At 50.3% G+C, this 23,996-nt stretch overlaps 1 protein-coding gene across 1 annotated transcript in view; it reads left to right on the top strand.

The window, feature by feature from the left end:
- Positions 1 to 5,161: 5,161 nt before the first annotated feature.
- CPEB1 (cytoplasmic polyadenylation element binding protein 1) overlaps positions 5,162 to 23,996 on the top strand; it is a 37,837-nt gene continuing 19,002 nt past the window's right edge. The window contains exons 1-2 of the mRNA XM_085300715.1: positions 5,162 to 5,334; positions 14,603 to 14,791. Coding sequence (XP_085156841.1) covers positions 5,259 to 5,334; positions 14,603 to 14,791 — 265 coding nt within the window. The 5' untranslated portion in view covers positions 5,162 to 5,258. The remainder of the gene's footprint in view (positions 5,335 to 14,602; positions 14,792 to 23,996) is intronic.

Below are 23,996 nucleotides of genomic sequence, written 5' to 3'. Positions count from 1 at the left end.
CGTGGCGCAGCCCGCGGCGGCTGAGCGGCCGCCGGCGGCGGCGGGGCGGGGGGAGGGACGCGGCCCGCGTGTGTTTCTTCATCTCGGTGGGATCGCGTAGCCCTGCTGGCGGTTTGAAGCGGCTTTTCTGGGGAGGGGCAGTTGTGAGCGCCTGTAAAGCCTGCGCGGTGCGGGACGTCCGCGGAGCGGCTCTCCCCTCCCCACGCGGGACGTCCGCGGAGCGGCTCTCCCCTCCCCAAGCTCCGCGTGGGGGGACTCGCTCCCCAGCCGCCGCTGTGCTCCCCCAGCTGCGCGGAGGCAGGGAAACCGCGTGGAGAAAACAAGCTCTTGGCTCTGCTGCTCCCCTCYGCTCCTCCCCAGCTCGGGTCTGCTAACTCTCAGCGTGGCCGCCTCTGCGGTGGAGCGACCACACGTGCTGGYGGTGAGCGGCTCCAGCTAGAGCTGCGGGTGGAAAACATGTTTTTTGTGGGGAATTTCAGGCCCTGATGCTTTGCTGCAGTTCATCTCAACCAGGGCAATCTCCTCAARCCAGCTAAGGCCTCCTTTTTGCTTTGATAGTGTGTTGAAACAAATATTTGTGATTTCACTGATTTCAGAAGCTGTTTGGGTAACAGTTTTGGAGTATTTTGGCCCAAAAATACCAAGGAGAAGGTGCTTAAACAGAGAAGCTTCTTTCAAAATAGGAGTTTTGGCAAAACCAGCGTAGTTCTGGAGTCGGAGCTCCCATGTAAAATAACTGCCGATTGCTTCTGAACAACTTTGGTTCCAGCCAGATGTGTTTGAGGCCCTCCCTGCACTAAGTAAACTCTGAAAAAGCTTCCTAAGTTCAGCCTTGCTGATGCTGAGAGCCCCAATAGGTCAGGTAGTGCAGACCTTATTGAAGATGAATTGAGTCTGCGAGCTTTGGCACTTTGTTAATATAGCTAAAGCAGCAGTATTGCTTGATAGGAACAGTTATATCGCTATTATGCTTTGCATTAGTATAGCTGACTTCAACTTGAGAAGCAAACTATGCCAGTAAAAAGGKTTTTTCAGAGCTGATTTGATGAAAATATTAAGCCATTTTGACTTAACTGTGTTGAGACTGACACTGTTTTAATAACACCATGAATCTTGTCTCGAGATTCAAGCCTGTAGCATGCTATGCCTCTGCCTTAAGCGAGGCTTCTATTAAAGATGTAAAACCTAAAGGCTGAATAGTGGCCGAAGCGGACAACCTTGTCTGCTCCAAAGCACCCAGAGGAGCTGGCGTACATCTCACAACACTGGCAGCCAAGCTGTGCTCGGTGGCTCGGACGTTCTTGGTGGCGTTTGCTACACGGGCGTACTTTGTTCCAAAGGCTGAACAGCTACAGGTTCATTTTTTTGTGGGTCTCTCCAGCGGGAGCTCCTACAGGTAAACTGCAGGCTGCAGCCCTGGGATTTGTCTGGGGCTGGCAAGATGTGAWCTCCCAAGAGAGCTGGCAGCTGCTGGGGTGATGCTGTAGCTGCCAGCTTCCTGATGCAGAGCCAGCAAATAACAGCTCTGTAGCGTGGTGATACGGCTTGTCAGTTGTCTTCTGCTTTGTCTTCCTGTTACCAAGACGGAGCAGAAACTTGTCTTCCTATTTCAAATCAAGCCAGGCATTTCCCCCCTCAAGCAGGTTTTGTTCGGAGTGTGCTGGAGGTGACTGGACCCTGATATTGCCATCCTTGGGGGCTCGGAGCTTATAGCAACCAGGAGTGCATCTTCATGCTTGGACCTGGGTTCTTGGCTTGTGATTAATCACTGAGCCARAATGGCAGACAGCGCTCCTGTTTGGGCTTCTCCTTACTGCGTGCTATCGTTCTGCACAATGCTGCTTGGGTTTGCGTTCCAGATCTACCATGATGATCTGACTCTAAGCCTGTAAATTGTTTGCTTCGTGCCACTGTGCACTTACTGCACTGAACGGTCTTTCTCATTCTCCTCTGAGCTAGGAAGATGTCTGGAAGACTGCACTTCCCAGCTGAGAGGCTGGATGTCTTAGCAGGCTTTAGGAAGCAATATTTGACTTCTGATGGCTAAGTAGACTACCAGCTAGATCACACTTCTGTACTAGYTATTGCTTATCTATCAGCCACACCAATAAAATGGCGCATCCTGTTCCAAATCGGGGTTGTATGCTTTAGTGGACAGGGCTGGCTATGGAAAAAAGTGGTTGTTGAGTAATTACAGCCTGGTGTTCTACAAAATGTGCCAGGTTATTGTGGGCACCTTTAGGCAAGAGGGGACCTCCCACTGCTCTTGCGCTGATGCCACAGTGAAAGTAGAGGTGGTCACTGCTCCAAATGCCAGCTACAGCTGTAATTGCCCCTAGGCAGTATGCTTTCAGAGAAGCCTGAAGAAGCAGCGTATGTGCAGCTATCAATGATTTGCTCAGGTCAGCAAAATCCTTCAAGATAGAACATTGAAAACTAATCATAGCTGGGCTCAAGAATGCATTTCTGTTTGGCTTGAAGGTCTGAGAGTTGAGCAGGTTCTGGAAGATGCAGCCTCAGACATGATACTTCTYTATGCTTAATAGTTGTAGAGACTAAGTCGTGGCTGCATTCTCCAGCTATATGGTTGCAAACCTTTTCCGCTTGAATGTACAGGCTGAGGGGTTTTGGCTCTGCATGCTTGAAAGACCTGCAGAGCTCCTCCTCAAAGGAGTACTTCTGTCTGGGGAGAAGGGTGAGCTTTACCAGGKCCAAGTCTAGAGATGGGAGCCACTTTGTACGATGTGGTGGGTGCTGGCTCCTGGGTCCAGGGTGCTTGCAGTATCTCTGGAGTAGCCTTCACCGTCTTAAGGTTAAAACTTTTTTTTTTTAAGTAAAATGAGATTCTGTAGCAAAGATTAGCCMTAGTCTTGCTGTTTTCTGTTCTTGTTTGTGGCGGAGCTGCTGCTGCCAGTTGTGGGAAGCATCAAATGCTAAATGAGCAGGAATGGGTCAGGCATTTGACTTGCCACTTGAGTTTATTTTTGTCTTGCTAGCACAAACTCCTAGAAAAAGCTTTGCCTCCTGCTGTAAGAGGTTCTTTAGCAGTAACATGAGTAGAATATGGAGTTTCACACTTGTGCCAAATCAGCCTGATGCGGCACTTATTTTTATTAAAGATGACTGGCAATACTTTCTTAAATTGAGCTTCTGTACTCCTCAGCTGCTTTTTATAAAGATGACTTAAAGCCTGCTCTGCCTGTTTACTCTTGCCTGAAGCTCGCTTTGAGCCCTACCTGTTTACTCTTGGCTTGTGAATGCTCCTGTATTGTGTTGACTGAGTTCCAGGACCTTATCTGAGGGTGGGCTGAGTCTTTCAATAGACAAATATCCCCGGCACCAATGCTGAATAGATGTTAATGGTCTTAAACAGTCAGGCTAAAATCCCTTCYATCAATTGCTCCAGTCCTGCCTGGAAGTGTCCTGTGAGTTGTATATCCATTAGTTTGTTGCTGCACCCATCTAGATCGGGGTACCTTTGTTTTTGCCTAACTCTGAAGGAAGCTTGCATACCTGGAGGAAAAAAGAAAAACTCTCAARTCATGCCTATTGAGGACTTACTTGAAAGGAGAGCTTTGTTATGGCAGTGATGTTGCTCATGAAGATAGTGTTATGGGGGATATAAAGTCCCATTCTTGAGCTGGGGTAAAGTTCTAGTTTCTGTGAAGTTCAGTTTAGACTTGCCTTCTGCATCCAGTTACAGCTCWCATACTAGAAAGACTTAAGGGATCGCTGTAAAATAAAGCCAGCTCTGTGTTTTGGACCTGCTACTGGTCTCAAGCTTATGTCAATAGTTTGGAGCTGCAAGACGCTTTCCTGCTTGCTCTACAGTCAAGATGTGGATGAAGAAGGAAGAGAAATGTGAGGAAGTCAGGCGCTAAACTCTTGCAGGGATACGTTCAAAAGGTAGATATAAAACGYTTGTATTTGTCAGAGCCATTTAAATCTAAAGCTATAGGTTTATGCGTGCTTTGGAGCAGCAGTGGCCTTGTTTGCCAGCTTAGCTGTAGTTCTGTTGTTTCAGTTTGGCTCTAACTAGATTTGCTTAATGGCAAGGATTATGGTGCAGAGGCCAAGACTGGGGAGACTGCCTTCCTGCTCTTTAATATGAATCTTAATTGAGTGGTACTGTTTGTGCAGCATGTCCAGGAGCAGAATTCTGCTGCAGTGCCTTTTGGGTGGTGGGAAGATCTGCATGTGGTCTGAAGATGCTGGTTAGAGATCAAGTTTAGCGCATGGATTGGGCAGAGGCTTGGATGTTGTTGAACAGCTGTGCAGAAAGAAGCCTAGATGTGAAATGAGCTTGCAAGCAGAGCTGAGGGAAGCGGCTGGAGTGCTAGTTCTCCAAGCTGGCACCGGGAAGTGGGAGTGCTTTGCTCTTGTGCAGAAGGAGCTTTACCGAGAGCTCTGGCCTGTAAAGGATGGCCAGGCTCAAAGCCTGTGAAGCTGSTAGGTCAGTGCCTGTGGAGGACTGTGATAAAGCAAAGCTAGTTAGCAGCTCCTTACAGGAAGGGGATATTACCCACTAACAAATGGAAGGTCAGGATTTAGTTCTGTGCCTTGCCAAGTGAAACCTCAGGACTTCTGGGCTCTGTTTGAGTAGCTGGGAAGTCACTTTTTCCGTTAAGCCTGCTTTGTAAAGTGATGGCATGGCTGCTGACTGAGGCCATTCCAAGATGTTGTTCAGAGCTCCCACACGTGCGGTTGCTCTCTGCTGCTGTGCACAGGAGAAAACTGCTGTCTTGTGGTGGCTGCCTTGACCTTCTCCCCACRGTGCTGGGACACTGACTTTTCTGGAGAAGTTTGTTATGCAGATCTCTGCCTGTCTCCTGGTAATAAGGTGTACCATGCTGGAGAAAAGGATCACTCTCATGTTAGCTTGAGAGCTATGGCTTTTAGGCTCAAGTTCATCCTAGCCGTGGCAAGCTTGCACCTCTCTGTAACCTGAATGGTCCTGGTCTGATGTGCTGCTGCACTGACAAATTGCTGACCTGTTTAAGTGCTGCTTTAGAGCAAAGATGTGTGCTTGGGTGTTGCCAGGACCTGGAGCTAAAGCTAATTAGAATATTGGAGGCAATCCAGAGTTTTCCTACAATGTGCTGAAAGCAGGGTGGTGTACACAAGCTTGCTTGACACTAATCTCTTCTCTTCACCAGAAAGAAGATACTGGGAGGAGCATAAAAGACTGCTGGGATAGCCCTGATGCCCCTGCACTTTCTACTTGCAGCAATGCAGATATATTCCGCAGAATAAATGCCATGCTGGACAACTCTTTGGATTTCAGTGGAGTCTGCACCACACCGATCACAAAAGGCAAACGCGACATCTTGCCAGGTGACATGTTCGGCTGGGTTTGACGGAAGCTCGGGGTTTAAGGGTTGGTGTAATAGAGGAATTGCTTTGGATTTAGCAAATGTGTCTTGGTATTCCCCAGTGCTGTGGTCATTGCATGTCCTTGTGAGCAGAGAGCTGCCTGAAGTCAGGGTTTGTGCTGTCTTGGTGCTGGGGGCTTCATCTGTGTGCCTGAGGTGGATAACCAAACCATTCCTGGCAATGCAGAGGTGCATGGCAATGCTTGCTTGCACCCCCTCAGTTGCTGGTGGTGCTGTAGGCTGGTGAGTGGGCAGAATTTGAGCTCTTATTGCCTGACCTGTGTAAGGCATAATCTGCCAGCTTCTTCTGGTATAGATTGTTCTGGCAGATTCCTTTATAGCCTGTCCTTCCTGGAGGCAGGATTAATCTGTTAGTGGTTAGGAGGGCTGATCTGCTGCATATATTACAAGTGCAAAAGACTTTTTGGTAACCACGCTTGCTAGAAGTCTATWAAAACCTTCTATTTAAGAGTGCACCAAAGCAGTGCATGGAGATGAAGACTGTCTTGGAAAGATGAGCTTGAGACTCTGAAATCAGTGCTGTGAGTACTTGCTTCCCATAGGCTCAGAGGGAACTGGGAATGTTCTGCTGTCTTTGCTTGGGCACAAAGCTGCCTGGTTTGATGCAAATCAAGCACAGGAGTATTGGGTCTGTCTTAATTTTCTGACTTAATTTTCTCATTTTTTTGTCACTGAAGGGCATGTTTTTGTGCCTTTGCAGTAGGAAAGATCTGATGAATGTACCTGCTCGGCCAGCCTGGTGTTCCTTTTGCCAGTGTACTTCTGTGCAACCATGCTTGCTCTTGCTCCCYGTCTTCTCTGAGTTGTAGGGTCAATAAACATTGTTGCCATGATTGGAAACAAGCTGGTCCTCTGGACTTATACCAAAACAAATGGGAWATAAAGCTAAAACCTCACCACCTGGTAGCCTCAACAGGCCTGTGTAGGTGGATGAGCTTTCCTTGCAGTYATTAGGAGACAGTTGTCTTATGCACCTGAATCAAATGGGTTTAAAAGCTGCCAACCAGTGGCTAGCGGATCCATCTTGTGGATCAGCTAGCCAGCTGTAGTGGTTTCCTGCCTGGCCTAAYGCTACTAGCTTTCTAGGTTGCCTGTTTCAGTCACACTTTTGTGCTCAAAAGCAGCAAGGCCTCTGAAAACTGAAGGCCTTACATGTCTTTGTTTGCTTTGGTTTCTTCTGAGCACTGCTGTAACACTTGAGTGCTTCACACTAGATCTACTCTGAGATGATGCGGGGTAACTTTGTTCTGGACTAGTGAAATGACTGCTACCAGATGACTTCCAGTGCAGCTTAATCTCCTGGGTATTTGAGGGGCTTAGTGCTGTGGACTAGACTGACCTGGCCATGTGATCCTGTGCTCCTACTGCAGCAGTTCCGCAAGTGGATTGTTTGCTTCTAGGAACAGATCTAAATACAACAGTGCTTGAAACATGGTTAGTGCAATGGTGTTGGGAGGATATGCTGTCCACTCCTGGGCAATTGAATAGGGAAAATTACTGAGTTCAGGTCAGTGTTGCGGTTAGTAATGTGTTTTTAGAGATTAGCTATTGTATGAGCTGTTAGGTATTTCTGTCCCTTAAAACAATGGTGCTCAATGTTATGTTTAACCTTGATGCACTGGAAGCATAAGGGAGCAATAAACATATCAAAATATTTTCCTTTATCGCCCTGTTGAACTATTTTGAGTCAACGAAGGAGTCGTCTATGGCTGTTGTGCAGAAATCCTAAGTATAGTTCTTATTCCATTTATAACTTGGAGTGGAAGCGCTTCTGAAGTTTAAGCTTCCTTATCCAAGTTAACCTGGTTGACRAAGGAAATTTGTGCTAGCAGGAGGGTTTATTCCTGTAAAGATGTAGGTAGGTTCTGGTGTTAGATCTGGGCYTAGAGTTAACATACCAATTTTATCCTGCAGTACTCTGAAGGTCAGAACTTGAGCTTGATATCATTGATGTGAACAGTCTTTTAGGCTTGCTTCTGAAAYGCTTCTCTTGAGACAAAGGCTTTCACCTGGGAGGGAATGGATGAACCTACTGACTAACCCTCTGCAAGTAAGTCTCAGTATTGTTGTTTTTCTTGTGGATGTCTGGAGTAAGAGGGTCTTGCTTGGTGCACAGTTGCTGTGAGATGGTGTCTTGCTTGGAGACCAGGTGAGTTTAGTTTCAGAGGTGTTAGATTGTGGTTGTGCTACAGGTTATCATTGACTAACTTGTGTAGAAGAGCACTTCCCATAGGCCCAGTGATGGGCTTGCATAGGAGGAAGAAAACAGTTCCTGTAGGAAACATTGTTTCTGCTGCAGAGGAACAAGGCTGTGCTGTCTGGGATGCGTTACACTGCCGTCAAATGCAGCTCTTGTTCCTGACAGAGCAAGACATTGAGGCTAGTTTTGCAAGTAGGTGCTGACTGGCACAACCATTTCTGCAGCCTGGAGACCAGGGTGGGACCTGCTCAGAATTAAATAACCTGGCAGAAGGTTTTGAACTCCTATGGRTTTCTTGTGCTGTTGCTCAAATACCTGTGTAGCATGAGGAAGGGTGCAGCGTGCTCACTTCCCCAGTGATGCTGTGCAGCTTTTYGGTTATCTTCCTCAGGTCAAACTAAATACCAGTCCAATCCAGGATAAATTTAAGAAGCCCCTTTCAGCATTAAGAGGATTACACGTGGTAGAGAAGGAACTGCAGAAGTTCGTGACCTTTCACTAATGCTGCTGGGGAAACAAACACGTGTGAAGACACCTCACTTGGTGCAGTGAAGTGCRCAGGAAGACGGTGCTGAGATCAGTACGGCATCAGTCCGAGCAATGTGAGAAAGCACAAGCTTRTTCAGCGGTCTTGTATCTGGCAGGGTTGGAGAGTTATCCAGGCCTGGACAGACCCGTGTGGCAGCAGGGACTAATGCTGGAGACTGAACTTGGCATACGTAATCTTAAATCTCTTATCAAGATCAGTTTGCTGCTAATGGTAGTCCTCAGTGAACTTAGTTGCCTTGTCWAAATGATCCAAGCTGTGTGAGGCCTAGTCTGACTGCTGCGGTASTTCAGAGGTGCTTGCTCTGGGAGTTTCCTGAATGTTTGGTTTAGGTCACTGACCCRCACCAAAGGATACAGTTTGACAGTGTGGTGGCTGCTGGCAATGAAAGCTGTAATTGTAGAACCTGTCTTGTAGCTTCTGAGATGGGGCTCACATCAAGCTTCAAAACACTTGCCTTTCAGCCTGAGCTGATGAAAGGCAGAACTTCCTCAGCAAGATTACATGTAGTGCAGATGTTAGCTATTAGTGGCTGTGTGTGCCACAGCTTATGGTGTTGGAGGTCCAGCTTAGTGTCACACCTGTCCTTGAGCAACTATCTCATAGCAGATGCTTCTCCTCCCCCAAATTTAAAGCTGCATGTTTATCTTGGGTCTGAATGAGAGTGTGAACAAAGCTGTGCTCTTTAAGGTAGCTTTTGCTGCATGGCTGTTCAGCTTGCATGTTTCCCAAGCCTTAAAGCTGGGCCATGGTGCATGGTAAATGGTGCTACCAGATTTTGTAGGAGAAAGTTAAACCAGCTTCTGAAGTCACTTGCCCTTCTGTAGGTGCAACTTTCAGCTCCACTCCAAGATTAAAGTGAGAGTAAAGCTCCYTCTCTTTAGTCTTTGTATGCCCATTTTACTCATAATCTGGTGAAGGCGGCCAGTTTCAGCTACATGCAGTGTGTTAACAAATGAACTTAAAGTGGTTGTAGGTACTTCAGGTGTGCTAGCCAGCAGCATTGATTGCCCTTTCATTAAGCTCTGGTCATTTCAATGAGATAAAGTATCCATTATCTTGATAAGTTGCCAGCCCATCATCTAATGAATGGGAAGATGCTTAGATGACTTTCCAGTTGACAGGAGTTGCTTAAGGTGTCAGGTTCACTGTAAAAGCTGCTAGTTGTGGATCATCATGTCTTAATGATTCTCAGTGACTGCTTTATTTGAGGGAGAACTGAAGGACAAATGCAGACCAAGACTAGCTGCTAATTAAATCAACTTCCTGCTTGCTCTGTTGCAGTAAATGACATATCACTTAGCCACCCAGAAGGCCTTTTCTGGTACTATAATGGAAATGCTTCTGTTTCATTGTCCCACAGCCACCAAGAAATGTGCCAAGTAGTGTTGGATGCAGCTGGCTTGATGTGTGTGACCTTGGAAGGTGGGACAAGAAGCTGTAGAAGCAGTGACCCAAAATGTAGCGCTATTTACCTCAACTGCATGCTTTTAATAGGGTGCCTGGACCTGGATGAGGTGGATATTGGGAGCTCACTGAGGGTTTGTGGCTGAGAACCATTCTGCTTGCCCAGGATAACACTGTGTCCAATATATAGATTTAGGCCATTGAACATCTAGGTGGAACTGAACACCTACATGCCCAGAGAGCTACACACCCAGTGCTGCTGACTTTGATGTTTCAAATGAGACATTAATATATCTCTGACTGTGGACTCAACACGATTCTGCCCTGGAAAGTAGCTGTAGTAAACAGGAAGTAATAATTTCTAGTAAACAGAAATAAAATTTCATCACATCAGCACTTGGGAGCAGATAACGGAGTCCTGTTTTTCCACAGCATGAGCTTGGCCTAGGTCTGTTGCATGCTGCAGCAGATGTAAATGGATGTGTGCTGCTGTAGATCCTGCAGGTTTCTGGTGAGTTTCTGACTTACTGTGCTGGGCTGACACTCTGGTTCAGGATTTGATGCAATAATCTTGTAGCAGTAATCTCCTACCCTTCCTTTTGGGGAAAAAGTAGGTAGAGCAGCAAGGCTAAGTCACAGTACCTCTTCCTTGTGTTCTTACATAGTTGATGGCTAGCTCTTCAAGTGTCTGGTTATTGAAACAAGGCAAACTCAGGCAAGCTGGCTGTGAAGCAGTTCACATGGCAACAAATGTCTCCACTTCAGGAATTTTTCAGATTGGAGGAAGATGTTTAGTCAGGTATTAGACAGGCCTGTTGTAACTGGGAGGGCTATGCCTAATAAGAGAGCTCTTCTGGGCCTTTGAGGATTCCTAATGCACCCTAGGTATCCAACTGGCTCTTCCTYTAAAAGTTTTCACTCTATTTTAGTCCAATTCTCTTGTGTGCAAAACATGCTTGGGAAGCTTTGTTTTTGTGGATGCAATTCCTAGGCTTTGAAACTGGAGCTGTAAGAAAGGCATARCTACTGCTGTGAGCTGCCTTCCGTTTTTGTGACCTGAAGTGCTTAGACACTCACCTCACTGCCTTCTCTGCACTTGAAAGTTAGTCTGTGAGGCTGCTGCTCGTGAGGATGTCTTGGAGCTTCATCTAGATCAGTCACTGAACAGAGCTCCTTCCTATCTGCTRTACAGCTGAGCAGTGCTTGTCCTCTCCCGACTCTGCACTCGGGCCTCGTTCGTGGAGGTGTTTCCTCCTCGTGCAGACTCTGTTAGAGGTTGGTATGTAGGAGAGAAGGGAGACCTCTTCAGTGGTTGCAGAGGCAGTAGGAGGAGTTAGCTTGTTTGGTTCTTGGTCACTTAACTGTTCTGTTTCCTCCTTTGAGCTCTTGGTTTTCTCAGATTTCAAGGCATAAAATGCAATGTTCAAGCCTTTCAGACCTAGGTCACTTGCAAAGCAACTGCATGTCTTTGCACTTAAATGAAGTGTCATGGATTTTTAGATTGGCAGAGCAAGTATGATGGAGTGGAGGGATGCTTCTGCTATGGGGTAGGGATTGAACCAGGCTCAACTTCTCATGCTACCTTAACACATCTGCCACAAACTGCCTGTGGGTGATAGCTCTTGGTGCTTGTCCCTACTTGTCCTCTCCCCACAGGCTAAGTTGTAATTTTCCAAATATTTTCCCATTTCAAATGCCTGGTTGGTGGGCCCACGCTGCATACCAGATCAGGGAAATGAGCCAGGCTAAAACTAACTCCTGGTGGCTTGGTTTTAACCAGATCAGTTCCCCGACCAAGTTTCCCAGTGACAGCTCATCTGCCTAAGCTGGCATGAGTGGAGGGGAGTGCTGGGGTGGGGACAAGTGGTTGGTGCTGCAGCTTGATAAGCTGGCTGTGGTTGACCAGTAGGGTTTGACTGTAGGCTGAGCTATGCRGAGATGCTTCTCTTTAAGAAGCCTTTGAAATGCTTTGAATGTTGTGAGGCCTGAAAAATGCAACTTTCTGTCAGGGCAGTGGGGTAGGAAGCTCTGCAGCCTATGTTGCGGCGTACTGTGGGCACCCTAGCTCCAGGGGTCTCCTGGGCTTGGTGGGAGGATGTCATCCCAGAAGACCACCTGCTTTGAGACTTGCACAGCGGCTTTTTGCTAAGGACCTGCTTCTCGCGATGCTGTTGAAATGAAACCTARCCGGCTCATGAGGCAGGAGTTTGGTCTCTTCCAGGCTCTTGGGTGCAAGCCCAGTGCAGCTCAGCTCCCTTTGCCGGGGTGGTTGGGTTCCAGTGGCAACTCCAGAGGAGAATTCAGGTTGGAAAGAGTCGTGCTGGTTCCTGGGGCTTGGGAAAGTCTGCAGCAAAGCCTTTGGTCTTGATTGGACTGTGCCGGATGGTGAAGTGTAACTATTTAATATTTGGTGAACATGCACTTGCAACTAACTCCAAGTTGTGACTCTTCCTACTGAATTTCTGTAGGAAATTAATTCTGCTTGCCCCAGTATCTTATTAGTTTTGTCTGCCATCAGCTCCTGGCTGCTTTGTAGCAGACTTCCAGGCTCTGAATTTGAAAACAAGTATTCCAGAAATCTTTTTAAATTCCTTTTTTAAGTTGGCCTTTTCCTTTATGGCCCATATCCATCTTTCAGCATGGCTGCTAGCTGTTTAAAGGGGAAGCAGGCTTGTGCCGGCTGTTTGTTTAGGGTGGAGAAAGCTCTCATTTAAAATATGCTGGCTATTCAAAACTTTTGTTCTTCAGAGCAATTGTACATGAAACAGGACTGTGGGGAGCTTGTCTTTAATGCGGATTGAAGCCATCAGAAGGCACCATAGATCTCCTGAACTTGAATCTGATTGGTTTCAGTTAAACAAAACAGCGTATTTCTGGGGGGGAGGGAAGCTAAGAAAAACCAGCATATGTAGAATAGAATGCTATGAAGTGTTTTGTCCCTAATGAATTTGTTCCCTGTTTTCCTAACTTTTTCAGTGGTAGGATTCATTCAGGATGTTGGATGAGGGACTCGAGGTGGGATTAGAGTTTTGCGGTCTGTCTTCTCTGTTCTGGTCGGTGCTTCCCAGCTTCATAGGAGTTAATCTTGGGAAGATGGTGTAMGACCTAGAAAGATGCTGGTCAACAAATGGAAGGTAGTGACCCGCTGCCTGGGCTCTGGGCTGCAGCAGAGCGCTTGTGCCTTGCCGTAAACGTGGCAGCGCTGCATATTCATGCGGGCAAGTTATGGTTGCTGTGGGAACTGAGTTGTCTCAGCAAATGCTTTTATCCTCTCCTCCCTACAGCTGCATTATAAATGTTTTTAGGACCTGTCCAAAACAAGCAATCTGAAGAGTAACTGGGAGAATTAATGCAGTAAAATACCCTGCTGAAGATGCAGCATGATGCTTTCAGAAGAAAATTTCAGGTGCTTGGTAGTAATGTGACTGAATTGCTACTACAGCTTGTAGTAGCACAACTAGAGGAGCAGACACAACCTGGGGGATGATATCCCAGTTAAGTACTGTGGAGGAGGCTGCAGCTGGGAGGGGGGAAGATTGCAGCTCGCCCACCAGTACGGCTTTACCTGTTCGCATCCTGACTGCAGCGCTTCGGCCTCCTTGGCGTGAGCAGGGAACGCTGGCGGTCCCCACGCCTCRGTGGGGTGATGGCAAGGCCCACACCTCTGGTGAAGCAGCCAGTTTCCTACCTAGGGGACCCGACTGTTGGGCTCTTGGCTGGGCTTTGCTAGGCTAYGGGCGACCGAATGACTCGAGCGTGAAAGAAGAGGCCGCGAATGCCGTCGGAGCGTCCGGGATGGCCGGGATTGCACGTGAGGGATAACGTGACAGGCTGGAGTCACTGCAGCACCCTGCCAGAGAGCAGTGAGTGGTGTGTGTGTGTGAGGTGTACATCTGATGGCACAGTGGGAGGCTGTGGGGGCAGGGGGAGGAGGAGGAGACAGCTGCCACTGCTCRGGAGCTGCCTTATAAATGCCCTCTGACTCAGATTTTGGGTAACACAGCTGAGCATCTTGTGGTTTCACCAGCCCCCAGATCCCGCAGTAAACTGGAATTCTCAGACTATGAACCTGCTGCGTTTCCCTAGGCTACTGGCACAGGCATAAACTGAGGCAAGAATCCGGCATCTCTGGTACCGTAGGCTCGTGAACCTCCCGCAGGGAAGGGGAGGGCTCGGTGGCACCGGGCGGCTGGAAGGGGAAATAGGCCATGAAAATTCCTGCTGTGAAATGGGTCCTGCGCTCGGGCTGGCCCCGCTTTTGCTCAAGCAGGGTGATGCGCCCACTCGGACTGGTCCAGGATAATGCGCTTCTCTTCGTATAGCGGGGGGGGGGGTGAAGGTTATCCTTGTTGCTCGATGGTAAACAATGCCGAGTCAGTGAGGCACAGAGGCCAAGTTGAACCAAATAGATTATGCTAGCAGAATTGTGAAGCTTTTGCATTGGGCTCTGAATTAGAGCCAGCAGCTGGAGTCCGTCCAGGACTAAAGTGTTTTTGGGTTTTGTGGGTGGAGGGAGGCGGGGACAGGAGAGCTGGGTGGTAGCACTAAAACTAACTGTCTGATCTGGCGCTGCTGCTATCGTCGTTGCTGGGGGGATTGCTGTCTTGAGCTGCTGTGCTGTGGAGCTCTGCTTTTGTGCTGGCGCTGCCTCCCTTGATTTAGTGCAGCTGCACCTCTTTCCTCCTGTGTGCTGTCTTGCCTTCCAGGGGGAAATCTATCCTTTCTTCTTGCCTCTATTTTGTAAGAGCTGATGCAGTTCTGTTGCATGGCTGAGTGACGTCACTGTCAGCACAGTAAGCATCAGCAGCCTGGTCACATGCTGACCCAGTCAGTAATGCAGACGGGATAGGAAGGTGGAGGGGCTGAGGGGGGTGGGGGGCTGGTTTCTGGACATATGGTAGCCCTCCCTTTTGGGGTGCAACTGCTAGTTGCAGAAGCAGTGGCTTCCGAGCGGTACAAGACGCGGCTGGGGGCTTAACGCTTTGGAAAAACTCCTTCTTTAAAAGAAAAACAGCCCTGAACTCTCAAGCTTCTGTTTGTTCTCAATCTGAGCAGACTTCCAGGACTCTGAAGAAGCAGTGGCAAGCAGGATGCTTTTCCCCACGTCCACGCAAGAGTCTTCCCGTGGCCTCCCAGACACCAACGACCTGTGCCTTGGCCTGCAGTCGCTCAACCTGACAGGGTGGGACAGACCCTGGAGCACCCAGGACTCTGACGCTGCAGCACAAACCAGCACACAGTCCGGTGAGTCTCTCTGCTGACACATGCAGCAACAGTTGTTGGATTCCTTTTTTGCTGTTTTTGAGCTCGAGCGGAGCTATTGCTTGTRTAACCGGAGCGCTGGCTGTTAGTGACGGGGGCTTCCTGACCCTTAATGCTTGTGTAAGGTGGTGGGAAGCATGAGGACTGACTCGAGTTGGGGAGGCTGTGGCTGGCTGTTCCACAGCCCCCTCCAGTCTCCTGTCAGCTCACTGCAGACAAAAGTGCCCAGGATCGTCTTTTGCTCGGTGCTGTAATGCTGGCAGAGGAATAACGTAGCAGAGGGGGGAGAGCAGAACAGAAATCCTTTCCCTGCCTTTGGATGGAGTGGATGGGGGGGGCGTGGTGTTAGCACACTGAACGTGCCGGGTGGGAGCGAGGCCGAACTTTGCTCTGACAGGGAAGAATCTGAGAAAATGCCTGGTGGCAGGCAGCGCTGCTCTGCAGGCAGGGGCGTGCATGCCTGTGAAGGGACCCCCCCACCCGACTGCAAAAGTCCCGGGCGGCAGCGCTTGCCGCTGCACTACGGCAGCGCTGACTGCTGAACTCTGCCTGTGGGGTGTGGTAGGCGCAGCCAGCACCCAACTAACAACTTCAGGCTGCGTGGAAGACTTGGAGGAATCCTTCTGCACTCCCTCATTCAACTAGAAATATCAGTCTGCTCCTTCCGGAGGCCTGGAGGAGATGCGGTGGAATGGCTTCTCGCTTTAACTCTTTTGGTCCAGCACAAACCTGTGTGATCAGCAGGGTGTGGGCTTGCAGCCCCGCGCTGCTGCCTGCCCTTCCCCCAGTGCCATTCGGGCTTTTGCTGCTGGGATTGCATGCGGAGTTCTTCGGGGTGCTGGGCGCGCCTCTAGCGTGGCGCAGGCAGCGCTCAGTTAACTCTTCCGGAGACACTAGGCTTCTCTGCAAAATCGCAAGCCTGCRGGAGGGGAAAGGGGTGCTGGATGCAGTAACTTAATGCACCCCTGTGGCCTGGTCACTGGGGGTAAAATACAGGGGAGAGTTCACTTTTGGGCCTTTGAGGGCTCTGAAGAGCAGCTTCACAAATGGTGGTGTGTTCATTCAAGTATTAGTCCGTGGAAAGATCTAGTGCTTTGGCAGAGTTTGTACAAGTTCAGCCTGGTTGCTACAGAAACTCATCCCTTTATAGCAGCATGCTGCTGCTTTGTTAAAAGGGTAGTGCATCTCTGCGCAGACTTGGGTGACACAGGAGGCCCCAGGCACAAAGTTGGTGCTGACAGGAATGTAGATAGCTTCTGGTGCCCTCCAACGAGGGCTCTCTGGGCAGTGTGATGCAGCCATGCTGATGTTTTGGTGTGTGTGTGGGGGGGGAAGGTGCTGTAGGCCACCTCCGTCCAGCTGCATGCCCTGAGGGGATGCTGTCCTCCGGGAAAAGAGGTTTCCAGGAAGCAGCACTGAATGAACATCACTGCAGGGGTTGTAAAAATTGCTTATGGGGCTCTGGAGTTTGGAACGTCGGCTTCGCCAGCACGGCTCGGTTTCTACATCTAGTTTCTGCAAGACATAGTAAGCAGGCTTGYGTGTGGGCCCTAGCACATGTACTTAGGGTCTACTTAAAGTCAGGCTGCAGCAGCTTTATTCAGTTTTGCTCTCCTCCAGCACATGGTCCTATGGGTTTCCCATAATGAACCACAAACATGCCAGGCAATACCCTCCACACATGCTCAGCAGCTGCACTGGCTCTGTCCTGCTTTTGTTGCCTGCTAAACCCCTGCTGGACCCATCCCTTTCAAGGCTGGTGGTGAAATGGAGTTGTTAAGCTGCTGTCCAGCTCACTGCACTCTTAGAACAGCAGCCAYTGCCCAGATCCCCCTAGGGCAGCTGACAGGCTACGGGATGCTGAGTGTGTGTTATGGGATCCCAACTTAAGGGGCGGACTTAAAGCAAGCTGGGCCCACGATGAACAGTGCTCTGCTAGCACTGTAACGACCACAACGTGCGGGGCTAAAGGCTCTAGGGCGTTGCAGCACGAAGGCCCTCGTGCACCAAGGAGGCTGTTCTGTGCGGATGTCCTGGCCCCACCTGCTTGCCTATAGCAGTTTCCAGTGCTCTCTTGGCCAGCTTCCTGCCAGGCTGCGTTGGCAGAGGTGAGGATGTCTCTGCAGCGCTCTGCCAGGCTGCCAGAGAGCAGCGCCTGCCCAAGTACGTGGCAGGCTTGTGCGTTGTGGCCCGAGTGGCAGCGCTGAGTGTGGACTGTGGTGCCTTGCAGTGTGTGTGTGTGGGGGGGGATTTGCTGTCAAAGGTGGAAGGGTTTGTTTTCAAAAGGGAGATGCACTTGATGAGTTGAAGGTGCTCTGGTGACCTCTGTGTGCATGGAGGCTGTATCCAGTGTCAGATGCCTCCCTGACTGCAGTGCCTAGTGCTGGAGCTTCTGCTGCAGAGGCCTGGGAAGAGCTGTGGAAAAGATCGGAGCTGTGGGCTCAGACAACTTGWGTGAGACAACTTGAGGCAACAGCTGCTGGAGAGTGACACCAAATAGTCCTGGAAAGGACTGTTTCCTMACTCTTCACACCTCGTGTTCCTGTCAGTATCGGTGGAAGGAGACTACTGGTACATGGAGCTGCTTAGGGCTGCTTTCCTCCTTCCACAGAGGAACCTCTGGCCTTCAGAGATTGCATGGAGCATTGAGTGCTGTATGGATGGGGGTGTTACGGTCCTGCTCGYCCTCTCCATCCCACCTTCTGCTACAGGGTTATGCAGCAGCCAGGCAAGAAGTGCTCCTTGGCCTGAGCTGCTGTTTCCTCTGCTGCTCCAAGAGTGGTGGGGACAGCATGTGCTAGCCAGGGAAGTGAAGCACTGAGATCTGTGTGTAGCTGTTGTATTGCTTCAGTCTCCCTACACCTCCCACGTCTGCAGAGCCTCATCCTTTTCTCCTTCGTTAGGGCCCAGGAGTTGCAATGCGGAGCTCCTTGGGAGGGGGRTGGGGGGAGATCTGGTAGTTCAGGAATATCTTCTGAAAGGCTAATGAAACGCTTCCTCTCTGGGTGGCGGGGTAGTGCTCCTGTGTCTGAAAGGTGTGCAGATCTGAGGAGCTGGCAGACACAAACATAGCCAGGTGGCCTAGCCTTGCTGTGACCCTCAGAGGGATATGGACAGGATGCTACTGTGTCCAGCCACTCCTGATCCCCAGTACTGAGGCATGGGAGGCTGCAGCAAGTCTAGACCCAAGGACTGAGCTCTCCAAGACATCCTGAGCGTATGTGAAGCTGTGTCAGCACTGGGTTATCTCTAGAGGCTGGGGAGGGACAGTGCTGCCAAACAGAGCTGTTGTGCTGCTGGCACCCAACCGCTTGGAAGGTTCCAGCAGTGACTCAGCTGCATGGACCCATGGGGAGGTGGCTGGAAGGGTGGAAGTGCAAAAAAATTAACAGTCAAGCTAAAAATATTGCTGATGTGGTCCCCTGCAGTGCCTATGCTTGAGAACTGATGAGCTGGGACCTCCTCTTCTGTCTGCATAATCTCTGCCAGCTTGGAGCTCTTAAGCCTGGAAAGGACCTTCTGGCCCCAAACCTTGCTGGAGTCACTTTGTGCACCCGGGGCTGTGTTGTGGTGCGGCTTGATGCATTGGGACCAGGTACCAGTTAAGGGCTGGGGCTCCACCATACCAAAGGAGGCCAGAAGGCAGCTGAGCTCGTTTGTATGCTCTGGTCCTGTCTGCGTCCCCCTTGGAAAAAAGGGCTGCTGAGCTGCTCAGACCCAGACGTAGTTATTTGTAATGCATCTTCCTTCTGGATCCGGCACTGTAATGCACTGAGGATGTGCACTTAGCCCTTGAGCATGCCAGATGCACTGCCAGTCCCTGAAGCTGGAGTGTCTGGAGAAAGCCTGTCCGGGAGGCAGCAGCTGCTGCAGGCTAGAGCCGGCTGCAGTTATTGGCTGTGGGATTGAACTGCTGTCTCATAGCAGGAAAGGCACATCAAACCCACGGCTGCTACTAGATCTGTCAGACTGGAAACACTTCATCAAGTCCCAAGAACCTGCTCTGTGGCATAGGGAGGGGCTTCTGCAGGAAACTGGCCTTGAAGGCTTCCAGTCTGGGCATCGCCAGCTGTGTTTGAGGCAGTGTTTCTCCGTGTGTAAGGTAGCTTTACAATATGCAGCCTCTTGCATCAAGACCTACCTGTTCTTCCCTCCGCAGAGGTAAGCAGGGGTTAAGAGGCAGTGCAGTAGGGCTGCCCTTGGGTGGTATCTGTTGTCTTCACTGCCCTGTTCCTAAAGAAGCACAAGAAAATGGTGTCTTGTTCCAGTTTTTGCCTGGGCGATCGGTGACAGCACTACGCGGGCAGGTCTGTGTGCGGATTCCGCATCTCTCCCTGGCTGGCGTTTAGCCTGCGTGCCAGCTGCTAGGTCTGGCTGGTCTGTCCTGCCCTACATTGGGAGACTGCAGCTAACCTGATGTGGGACACAGGCTTGCCCACTGGGAAATCCTCCTAGCACCAGTGCGTTAACACTAGGCTTGCTGGGTTAGCAATGCACTGGAGGAAGTTTGTCAATATAATGAATCCTGTTCATCTGACCCGAGTGTGGGCCTCTGTCCTTTTGCAGCGAGTCCTGTAGGTCAGTTGTGTTGCATCAGGTTGTCAACTGACTGGCTGTGGCCCAGGTACRAGCAATTTCCAGGTTGGTTTATGCTTTCTGGCGCACGTCCCTGTGAACAGAAAGGGCTTGTTTCTTCAGGCCTTTCTCGGAGAGAAGCTTCTCTCCCTATCTGCAGACCAAGGCTTGCTGCCCTCTTTGTGGCACTTTGGCTTTGTGGACTGCAAAGCCTTTTTTTCCCTTTTTTTCCAGAAGGATCAGCTCTGCAGTTTAGTGCTTATGGATGCCGGCATCTTGGTGAGTGCTGCTTGGAGCAAATTAGGTCTTGCTGCCTGGGTCAGGGTGGACCACCTTGCTGCAGCTGTATCTGCCTCTCTGCCTGGTGCGTGATCCCAAAAGCTGCTGGTACAGCACCAGGCTTGAGCTTTCTCTTAGATATGCTGTTGAGGCTGCAGCTCCAGTCTCTGCACCCTTTCCAGGGTGGCTGCTGCCATCTTGCTTTCTAGCTAGCCAGGCTACAGCTGTACTGGCAGTCGTTCCAGTGCTGGGGCAACAGTCTGTGGTAGGGAAGTGCTGCTGAATGCTTCCAGCCCCTGATTCTCCTGCTCCCCGCAACTCCGCAATTCTTCTGCAATAAGCCTTAACATGCTGGTTATCCTTAGTTGCTTAATCTCCTAGGCTAGTTTGCTGTAGGCGGTCTGCTCTGCATTGCTCAGCAGACAGTGGAAGCCTCCGTTCTTATGAGTTAGAATCGCTCTAAAGTCTACAAGGCAGACCCTGTTCTCGTGAAGGATAAAAGCAGAGGCCTGTTGCACAGAAGCCTGGCTGTCAGCAGCCAGGGCGGGCAGTTTGCGGACTGTCCTCAAATACTGCGTGTGTGGTGTGGCAGGTACCTGAGAAACCCTCTCCTTCTCGGCTGGTTACTCTTGGCGGAAGGAAGCACCGTGTTTTCTGTGGGGTTATGATAGTCCTGAGCTGTACCATAGCTGAAGCGAAGGTCGGTGAGTGTTGCCGATCAGTCTGGGGGAGGTTTTTTGCAAATAAGCACAACACAAGTCATTTGCCTTCCTAAGGGCGCAGGTTGCTTTCTTTGAGCATTCAGCTGCAGAGCTTGAAGACCCTAGAGGAACAAAGGATGTCTTGGCAAGGGAGGCCTCAGAGTACTTGTTGCCTCTGGCTGTTTAATTTGGTGCGAGGCTAACCTGTGCTGTGACACAGTGCCAAATACCTGTTCCCAAAGGGCCTAACAGTGTAGCGCTTTCCCTTGTGCCCCCTGCATGTCTACATCTTGCCCTACTCTCATCTGCTGTGTTTTGGACAAGTGGTTTCAGTGGCCGGTTGCTGCCTCGACTTGCCTGACAGGTACCTGAGCCCGAGCAGCAGTGTACAGTAATCCTGAATTGCGTATTCCTGCCTGGCTATGTGAGACTTCCTTTCTCCTTGTGCTAGAGGGAGCTTTCATGCTGGTGAAGAGCTCAGTGTCTAACTCTAGATTATTGAACGTGTCACTAAAGTACCTGAGTTTCTTCTCTCCCTAGTGAAGGGGGAAGCTTCAGGTCCGGGGAGGGATCACTTAACGTGGTTACAGGAAGACTTGTTTCATGCAAGTTCATCTGCAGCCTTGCTCGAGTTGAAGCCCACAGCTAGGCAGCCCCTGAAGCTTGGCATAAATCGGGATTCTGCCTGCAGAGCCAGTGCTGATGTCCCTGCAGCAGTGCGGTGAGCTGGGAGGAAGGAACCAGGCCGTCTGGAAAAATCCACGTGCTTTTGTCCTGCTCATGGTATGGCCCTTGGTGCTGGCACAAGGAGGCAAGACCACCTCTTGCTGGCCTCTTCAGATCTGTGGGGGATTCAGGTAATYTGGTAACCCAAGACTTGCTGGTGGTGTGGGGTCCTGAACCCCCTGTCTTCGGTGTTCTTYGTCATGTTTAAGAGGAAGGGCTGGTGAGGCAGTTGTGTTTGCGTTAGCCGTGGTCCCTCAGGGGCMGCTTGCCCACTGTTCGAGGCTTAGTGGTGGAAGCACAAACAGTGTYTGCAGTGGTAAATTATAACACTGTAGGGGAAGCAGTCTAGTTTTCAGAGCTGGGATTGGATTTGCCCCACGTGGTCTCCTGCATGTCAAAGGCACTTCAGGAATAYCTATGAGATGCCCTTACTAAAAGCTTGCCCCATGCCATCTTAGTTCCTGTAGAGCTTTTCTGAGGACGCACTTGGTGTGAATGCCTAATGGCACTTGTTCCTTGGGCACAGTTGAGTAAGGGCTGCTCAGAGTCGCAGGCTGATTTCTCAACTGCTGACCAGAACTAGCTGTGCTGTGGAGCAGAAAGCACAGAGCACTTAGTAACTGCAGACTGCTCATGTGGCAGCACTGTTTGATCCTGAACAGAATAAAACATATATCAAATGTAAATAAGCATCCAAACTCTGGGCTTGCAGTTGGCTTCTAATGGAAGTTGCTCTTAATCCTGCTCTAAAAGCTTCAGTTGGAGCAGCTTCCCTTAGACAAACAAATTTACTTTGATTTGTGCAGATGYAAAGTATAAGATGCAAATAGATGAGTAACTTAAACAAGAACCCAACCAGCAGTCTGTGCTAGAACTGCRCTGGGCCAGGGCAGCCTCTGGTCTTGTGCTGGGGACGGCTTGAAGGAGCTCACGCGCACCCTGCTGAGAACTCTTTCCCTTTACTTCCTCTGAAGGGTGTTGCACTGCGGTCTCCAGCCCTGAGGATGTTGTTGCCGCTTGGCCAGCGGTAGCCCGTATGCTCCATGGAGGCGACCGCTGATGCGTGTGGGTGCAGAGAAGGCACAGGCTTCTCGAGCATCTGACCTTGCGCAGAGCAGCTGGTGGAAGCACCATGGGGAAAAATGCTCCAGCGTTGGCAGATTTCCACTCTTTGCAGCCATACCGACTGCTCCTTTGCCGCCTGTGAGACCAGTGCGTACGCAGGCAGCGAGCTTGTGGATCTTGCTGTAGGTTTTTGACACGAGCTGTAGTCTGGAGAGCGTGTGTGCCTCTCAGCTACCTCCTGAAATGAGCCTTAACAAGCATGTTACCTTTAGAGGAGAGCATCAGAGCTGCTGTTTAGTGGCTCTGAACAGCCCCAGGCAACTAGTAGCTCAGTTTTTTTCTGTTGTGACTGATATTGGAGGTGTAGTGGCAGGGTGTTTTAGATGCATACAAGCGCTGGCTTGGGCTTTTAGATTTATCCATTATATATATATTAAAAAAAGGTGTTGATTGAATGAGAGGTGGGAGGARGGCAGGCTTTCCAACTCTTGCACTGCTAGATATCCAAGAGAATAGGATGTAGCTGAGCAGAGCAGATGTGGAAACTTTCATCTCCTGCAGCTTGATCTGTTGTAATATAGTAGCTTTCTAGAAGAGGCCCTGAATGCCTTCATTATGAACTCCACGGCGTGTGCAGGTCCAAGTGCTTCCATTTGGAGTTTGTCTGGACTTCCACATAGCTTTCAGACTTGGTCTGCCAGTGGACTGGGGCTGCAGCAGAAAGTAGGAGTGGTGCCTGTTTCTTTCCTCCCCTGCTTCAGTGGGACAGGTCCCGGGTTCAGTGCCCGGTGMCACCTTAGAGCTGAGTTTGTCACTGGTGCTCCATTGTGCCTGGGCACAGGCTGCTGCTCTGACAACCAGGTTGTGTAGCACAGCGCTGCAGGATAACCTGTCACTGTTGTGACACTAGAGTTGAGGCCTGGGAGCCAGCAGGGTAGTCCTTGGTCTGCCACACAGCTGAAATCCCTCTAGCTGGCTTCCCWTGCTGTCTGTATGTGGGACTGCTATGAGCAAGAGGGCCTCTAAGTGCATAACCCCCCCCCACTGCAGTGCTGCCCTTAGGGTTGTAAGACAGCTTGAGTTGGAAGAGACCTAGAGGCCATCTAGTCCAAGCTCCTACTCAAAGCAGGAGAGCAAAGCTGCTAGAAGATGGTTTATGTGAAGCRGACCATAGGATTGAGAGAGGTTTTCTTTAAGACTCTGCATGGAACAAGGGACGGAGTGGGGAAAGGATGTGGCCTGAGGAGCCTGTATAARCCATAATTCATGGGCTGCATTAGTGTTCCTGGGACAAGGTGCTCTAAAATGGGCCAGCCAGGGGTGCCCTTGGGGCTCTGCTTGCTGTCTCTCTTGTATTAATTTAGCAGTGCCTGCTGCGATTACTGGTGGCTGGAGCCCAGAAGTGCATCCTGGCCTGGACAAAGGTAGCTAGTTAGCTAGCATGTGTAAAAAAAACTAGTTGTGCTTCTGAACTTGTATGCAGTTCCTACCTCTCACAGCTCTGCTTACTCGCATCTCTGCTGAGCTGGCTCTGTGCAGTGATCCTGTCCCAAAAGGTACCCTGGTCCTTGAACTGTCACTGCACAGACTTTGCTCAGTGCCGCYGCGCGGCTGAATAAACGGCCTTGCGGAGGATGCTGCCTAGGAGGCAGGGACCCGCGCCCGGGCGCTGTGCTGCCGCCTGGGTGGAGCTCCAGCCAGCGCCACGTCTCGCATCTCGGCGCCCTGTACCTATGCCCGTCGGCCGGCTCAGTCGYGCTGCCGTTGCGCGCGGTCCCTTAGGCGCTGGCGAAACAGCTGAATCACAGGTGATGTCTGTATTACTGCCAGCTCAGGGGCTG

This window comes from Rhea americana, unplaced genomic scaffold, assembly GCF_003343005.1.
Source record: "Rhea americana isolate MKP2758 unplaced genomic scaffold, rheAme1 scaffold_168, whole genome shotgun sequence".
In the NCBI taxonomy this organism is placed as follows: Eukaryota; Metazoa; Chordata; class Aves; order Rheiformes; family Rheidae; genus Rhea; species Rhea americana.
The sequence above is the reverse complement of the archived record's forward strand: the minus strand, read 5'-3'. Positions and strand labels throughout refer to the sequence as shown.